This window comes from Panicum virgatum, chromosome 2K, assembly GCF_016808335.1.
Source record: "Panicum virgatum strain AP13 chromosome 2K, P.virgatum_v5, whole genome shotgun sequence".
NCBI lineage: Eukaryota > Viridiplantae > Streptophyta > Magnoliopsida > Poales > Poaceae > Panicum > Panicum virgatum.
In genome coordinates this window covers 620,770-628,099 of record NC_053137.1, presented here as the reverse complement: position 1 = coordinate 628,099, position 7,330 = coordinate 620,770, and the positions used below count along the sequence as shown (strand labels likewise).

General features: G+C 41.6%; 1 protein-coding gene across 1 annotated transcript; it reads right to left on the bottom strand.

Moving 5' to 3' along the window:
* Positions 1-1,553: 1,553 nt before the first annotated feature.
* On the bottom strand, positions 1,554-5,443 carry LOC120660151. Its single transcript, XM_039938520.1, has 7 exons — positions 5,147-5,443; positions 4,584-4,849; positions 3,724-3,779; positions 3,538-3,647; positions 3,138-3,234; positions 2,904-3,033; positions 1,554-2,249 (listed from the first exon to the last, which is right to left on the bottom strand). Exons 1-7 carry the CDS (start codon positions 5,365-5,367, stop codon positions 1,705-1,707), a joined length of 1,425 nt encoding a protein of 474 aa, XP_039794454.1. The 5' UTR covers positions 5,368-5,443; the 3' UTR covers positions 1,554-1,704.
* Positions 5,444-7,330: the final 1,887 nt, after the last annotated feature.

Below are 7,330 nucleotides of genomic sequence, written 5' to 3'. Positions count from 1 at the left end.
CACGCAGTCTACTAATTTTACGAAAATCCCCCCGGACTTTTTGCAGTTCAATTTTTTAAAATAAACTTAAACTGGAGGGCATATTTCTGTGCGCATCAATTTTATGAAAAACCCCTTGAACTTTTCAGTAATCGACCGGTACTCCGTCGACGCCAAATTTACCAAATAACCCACGCAATCTACCAATGTTACGAAAATCCCCCTGACTTTTTGCAGTTCAATTTTTTAAAATAAACCTGAACTGGAGGGCATATTTCTGCACGGCCAGCTTTATTAGAATGAACACGGAGTCCATCAATTTAATGGAAAACCCCTCGGACTTTGTGGAGCCTTACTTTACAAAAAAAACCCTGAACTTTTAGTAATCGTGTCGTACTCCGTGAATTTTGTAAAAAAAAACCCTGGACTTTGTTAAAATGATTCTGAAGTCCATAAATTTTATGAAAACCCCCTTGAACTTTTCAGTAATCGACCGGTACTCCGTCGACGCCAAATTTACCAAATAACCCACGTAGTCTACCAATTTTACAAAAATCCCCCCGGACTTTTTGCAGTTCAATTTTTTAAAATAAACCTGAACTGGAGAGCATATTTCTGCGTGCATCAATTTTATGAAAAACCCCTTGAACTTTTTAGTAATCGACAGGTACTCCGTCGACGCCAAATTTACCAAATAACCCACGCAATCTACCAATTTTTCGAAAATCCCCCTGACTGTTTACAGTTCAATTTTTTAAAATAAACCTGAACTGGAGGGCATATTTCTGCGCGGCCAGCTTTATTAGAATGAACACGGAGTCCATCAATTTAATGGAAAACCCCTCGGACTTTGTGGAGCCTTACTTTACAAAAAAAAACCCTGAACTTTTAGTAATCGTGTCGTACTCCGTGAATTTTGTAAAAAAAACCCTGGACTTTGTTAAAATGATTCTGAAGTCCATAAATTTTATGAAAACCCCCTTGAACTTTTCAGTAATCGACCGGTACTCCGTCGACGCCAAATTTACCAAATAACCCACGTAGTCTACCAATTTTACAAAAATCCCCCCGGACTTTTTGCAGTTCAATTTTTTAAAATAAACCTGAACTGGAGGGCATATTTCTGCGTGCATCAATTTTATGAAAAACCCCTTGAACTTTTTAGTAATCGACAGGTACTCCGTCGACGCCAAATTTACCAAATAACCCACGCAATCTACCAATTTTTCGAAAATCCCCCTGACTATTTACAGTTCAATTTTTTAAAATAAACCTGAACTGGAGGGCATATTTCTGCGCGGCAACGCCGCGCAATGTTCTAGTCTTAACTCAAAAATTTCTATTTTCTTTGGCAGTGGGCAGCACCCCTTCTTCAACTAAGCTGCGTCCTTCTTCAGTGCATCAAACTCCATCTAGTTTTATGAATGCATGGCATCCAATGGTGAAGACGAACCAAAACCAAGAAGGCTCCTCTATCACGACTTCACATAATCTAGTTCAAAAATGCAAAAGGGTTAAGAAATGGGATCATGTATGACCCCACCCCCACACCATCCACCGATTTATCAAAACCCTAATCCCCATAAAATTTCATTCCATAGATTTAAATGGAAATTTCAGAGTACATGAGATAGAAACAGACACAGGAGATCGCCCACAATCTGCTAAAGCTACTACCTTGATTCAAGCTAACAGCCTAGGCCATGTGAGGATAACAAGCAAATGTCAGCCGGCACAAGGCACAACGAAACTTATAACGGAGTTTCTAGAATAGGAACAGCAACAACAGTCCATCGTACAAAGCGACCACCCAACAAAAGCACTACTTCCTCGCGGGATCCAATGTTTGGCTGTTAGTCTTAGCGTGTATTCTAATCTAAAGCTAACAAGCGGTACTCCTACCCCCCCTCTGAAGTCCAGGCTCCTCTCCTCCCTACTGTGTTGCAGGATACTCTCCCCAAAAGGCCTCGCATCCCTCAAGGGCTCGTCCCAGCTGTCTGGTGAGTACCTGCTAGCTACATACACCAACATAAGGTACAGATCGTACAAATCTTTGAATGCTTGGCATATGGCATTGTAGGCCACTGCACATATGGAGATCCTAGACATCCTCCCAGTAGGACGATCATAGGCCATCTCCAAAAACAGCTTTGAATACATCTGCTCTATCCACTGCCAGAATTTCTTCTCAAGACCACCATTGCCACTGGCAGTCCCTGAAAAGCCTCGTTTGAGTACAAGGCCGGCGCCCATGAAGGTAATCTGACCATCTGATCAACGTGAAACAATGTTAGATCAAGGTCAAACCATTTTAATAAAAAAGAACATGTAGTTTATTCGGACTTTGTGATCCATTTCTGTTTCGCTCATGCAGCACTAGCTAGATACTCATGATCAATGCAGTGCAATGTGGTAACATTCAAAGCAATGAATTCAGCACTATGATAGTTGACAAATGAATTGAAAGGCCACCACATAAACCATTCTAAAGCTGCATCAAACCACCGAAACTGAAAGAATGTAACTACATATTTGATGCATATTCTGCAAACTTGAAATACATCAAAGCATGCAACATATGTCGCTGCGAGAACAGAGACTACATGTGTGAATGGACATATTGACTGCGCAAGTGATGAAAAATAGCTTTCTCAAAGAAGAGCCAGAAGAGCATTTTAAAAACACAAATTTGTATCCAAGGAACCTACTAGTACAGCATGCCAAACCGCTCCTAGATAAGGATAGCAACTAGGAGACAACTTACATTATATGCTCACTGAAGTTAAAACCTACTAGGAAGCAACTAAGAAGGCTACTCTACACAAAGGTGCATGCATTTAAGGATAGGAACTTGCAGAGACAAAGGAAGTTAAAACTCAAAAACATTTAAGAAATTAAATCACTTGGTCAAGACACGCACATACCATTCATCATGTCCTCGCTGAAGTTTCCCAGCTGAAAAAAGCCACAGCCTTCTGAGCCAAACTGAAGTGACCAACCAGAACCAGAAGGATCAAAGCAATTGAGGCGAGCGTAGTAGCCATTTTGTTGATCCTGCTCATATTTGTGCAGGAAGAGTACGAGTATCAACAAACAAAACTCATATGATTTTTGCCATGGAAATTAGCAACTAGAATATAAACGAGCAGCAGAGCTACCTGTTTGTTAGCAGAAAGGTGGGCCCATGAAAGTCTCGCAGTGTTACCTCCCATCTGGCTTCCTTTTAGCATTCTCGTGGCCTCCTCTGCCGATGCCCTACAAGACATACACAAGTCACAAGTCAGTAGTCCTGCAAAGAACATCCGAGGGCTATGCCGGTCCAACTAAAAATATGCATTACACACCCAAAGTTACAATCTTGCCATCACAAATCTACACTTGCAATTTGTATACAAACGACATAAAATTATGATATACTCTAGTAGAGATCCTTTGCAAAGCAGAACCTATGCCACAAGTTTAGTCCTCATATAACTTGAAATCATGATGAGGAATTTGATCAGCTAGTTGGCAGGTCCATCATCTACAATATAAAATCATGATGACAAAAAGAATTACCTGTTTGAGTATGTGACAAGGCCGCAGCCCTTCCCCGCTAGTACTTTGACATTAACAAGATCTCCATATGGACTAAAGGCTTGCATTAAATCAAGATACCCAATGAACAGCTGCAAGCAACACATGCATCCTTAGGTTAAATGTTCTTGCATGTCACTCCTTTGAAAAGTGAAAACATGTACTCACCTTTGAATTGTTTGTATCAAGATAAGAATCGGTTCCTTGTGTGTTCTGGACAAAACCTGCACTTCAGAAGAAAAAAATTGTGATCAAATAGTGCTATGGACACTGCTACTAGAAACTGTACAGTATAGTATGATAGTTATTGTCTACTCTGAATCCCCGATGCACGTGTATTTGAGATTAACCCATCAAGGACAGTGCAATGTATGCTCAAGCATTCTGATCCATCTATATTTCATTATGCACACACCACAAGCCAAGTAGCCATGGACTGAAACAATGCAATGCAACAACATTACAAAATGTGTACCAAGCATAAAAGCTATTTGACTTCTGTATGAGCAATAAATCTAGCACTAATGATTAACAAATGTAGTGAGAAAGACCAGCACACAAACCCTTCTGCAGCCAACCAAATCCCTGCAGGTGAAATATTGTACATGTACAGATGAATGATATCATGCATCTTAAAATACATCAAAGCGTGCGCCACAGTCCAGAACATATATGTGGAGAACAAGAGAATCAGCTTCACAAGTGATGGAAAATTGAAAATAGCTTTCAACTAATGCGAAGCTAAAGATATAGAAAGGACATTGTGGTACACAGAAACCTACTGGGATAGATACCATGCCAGACTTGCATCCTAAGCAATGCTGATGATCATTGCTGTACTACTTACCAGGGGTGAAAAAAAGGCACAAACTAATATGACAGCAGGAAGAATTAATTCATGCAGGAGGGAAGCAACTGAGAGGGGCAACATTGAACATACACAACAATGCATGCTTGAAGCAGTGCAACTTGAGAATAGAGGAAGCTAAAAGATCGAAGGTAAGTTCAGAAATTAAACTGTGGATTACTTGGCTGGTATATATGTGGTCCAGTCCACGTAGGCCTGGTAGAACAGCATGCTCCATTCATTTCTGATATTGCTTGTACGTGCTCATTGACATATCTCCAAGCGAACAAAGGCATTGCATTTTGTCTGCCAGTAAGCTTGTCAAAGATAAGTTTTGCACTCTTAGCTGATGGATATCGACTCTTGAACAGATGGTGTAGCATGTATTCAACATCATAGGAAAAGTCCCCAACAAATATTGCAGAGTCATAATAGGAAGCAGCCGTCCTGCAATGCAATTTGAGTACAAATGTTAGGGAAACATGATTCGTAGCAAACGTAAGCCTTGGGTCCTATCTCTGATTCCCAGCCCCATGCTTCCTCCATAGTCCAATCTCGATTTCTATGCGCATACGTTCGAGCTCCGTCAAAGTCCATTTGCATCGGCTAATTTTTACTGTTGAACTAGTCAGAATCAGGTGGAACGCTACGCAAACCCTACAAAATTCTACTCAATTGTAAAACCCTAGAACAACCACTAAACCCCAATGCACGATTGGAGGGATGAGAGGGGTTCGGACTTACAGCCACTGCTGCACGGGGTTGCGGGCGAGGCGCACGTCAGGCAGGCCGCGCAGTAGCGGCAAGCCGTACGCCATGTACCCAGCATCGACGGCCACGCAGAAGCCCCGCTCCCTGCTCGCGGCGCCGGCTCGCGTGAAGCCCCCGCCAGGGCCGGTGGCGGCGGAGGCCTCGAGGAGACGAGGGAGAGAGAGGCGCATCGCCGCGGCGTAGGACGCGGCCATGGCGGCGGACGCGCGGCGGAGCGGGGACTGGGGAGCAGCCCAAGCAGGAGTGAGGACCCCACCGTGCAGTGGCCGGGGGACGGGAGAAAACAGAGAAAAGTCAGATGAGTAGCCTTTTTGTTTTCTTTTGAGACTCTTGCTGTTGCCTAAGTAAGGCCTTGTTTAGGTCTTGGAATTTTGATGCCGGAGCACTTTTGTTATTATTTAGTAATTACTATTTAATTATAAATTAATTAGATTTAAAAAATTCATGTCGGCATTTACAATTAATGTCCTAAACTCTTTTTTTTTCTCTTAAATTAAAAAAAGTACTAGTTTTGTGCTTTCTTTTACAGTTTATTATCTCTCTCGAAATGTCAATTTATAAGAAAGAGGGTTACGGACCCACGGTAACAGTGAACGTGTGGTAATGATACCTTCTTATTTTTTTCTAAGAACGATTATCCATCATCATTCCAAAACAATGCAAATAATTTATATCATTTTACATAAACCTCCAAGAGCTAAGCTAGTACATCAACAACGAATAAACTAGGAACATGTGGCCTAGCAAGGATCGGATTATGAATAAAAACGTACTCCTGAATATGCAATAGGGCAGCTTAATTAGGCATCCAGTATCCATCCTCATAATATTCGTCCATAGTTTTATGCAAAAATTCCACATATCCATCCATCATCCAATACGCGATACATATATAATATCGAAACATGCCTAGCAGTCGCGCGGCGATACATATCTATAATATCCAAATAAACATGCATGCTATAATAGCAGATAGATCAGTTAATTGGTTGTGCATGCCTAACACACACGAGTCGCCGCACGCAGCATGTCCTCCATACGCCCAATAAACTCGACCCAACTGAAGTGGCGCCAACTATCAACTAAATGGCCAACCATCAAGTCCTCCACCTTCCCAATAAACCTGCCTGCCTTCTTAACGAAAGGTAGCACCTCCGTGATAGACTGCGAAACATAGCCGAAGGAGACGAACAGAAGAAACAATCTGGATCGCGGGCACGGTCGAAACCCGAGAGCGCGAAGCTGCAAGTCGGCCTCCCTCAATGCTGCCAACTTCCTTGTTGAGAGAACAAGTCCGGGTACGGACAGAGAAGCAGCAGCAGCACTAGTCTCTGCAAGTGAGGACATTGATAGAAGCGGCAAAAGAGCAGTGTTGTGGCCATTAGTATGATGATGTAAATATTTATTGAAGAGTTGGGGAAGAATCCAAGGATTTAAAGAGGGGACATTCCCTCACCAGCGAAGTGGTGTGCAGAAAATGCGTACGGCACCTGGAGGTCATAGTGATCAAGCCCAACAGTAGCAGGAGCATCTCTGCAAAATAAAATTTAGCATGCTATATATAAGAAGTACTCGTCGATGAAATATCCAACAATTTTATTTTAATTGATCAAACCGATGCCGTGGCAACGATTATATTGCACGACTCCAAGTCACTGCATTTGTTTCACGTCGTTACAGAAAGGTGATGAAAGAGACGGCTAGGCAGCTATATGCACATAAAAAAACTAACAAAACATAGTTTCAAAATAAGCTTGCAAATGAAATTTTGATTGAACCATTGCGTTTCTTATGACGATGTATATATTTACAACAAGCAGATCACAATCAAATATATTTGGATGATATTATATTAAGTAATATATTTTTAAGAATTTAGAATAATTTAATTGTGCAGTTAGATTGCTAGAATAATTTTTTTTAAATTGAAAAGGCAGAAACCATTGTATATTGTTCAGAAGATTTATAATTGTTCTAGCCAGATGTTGGTTGGAACATTATATAATCTTCCAAAAATATATAATCCTATATATCAGCGATAGATTGGGCCTCCCCTGAAATCCAAATCCCACCCAGCCCACCAAACTTGCAGCCTGCAGGAACATCCGACCGTCCGTACCTTCCCTCCCAAATGTGATCGGCCGCTGCCGGAGCACA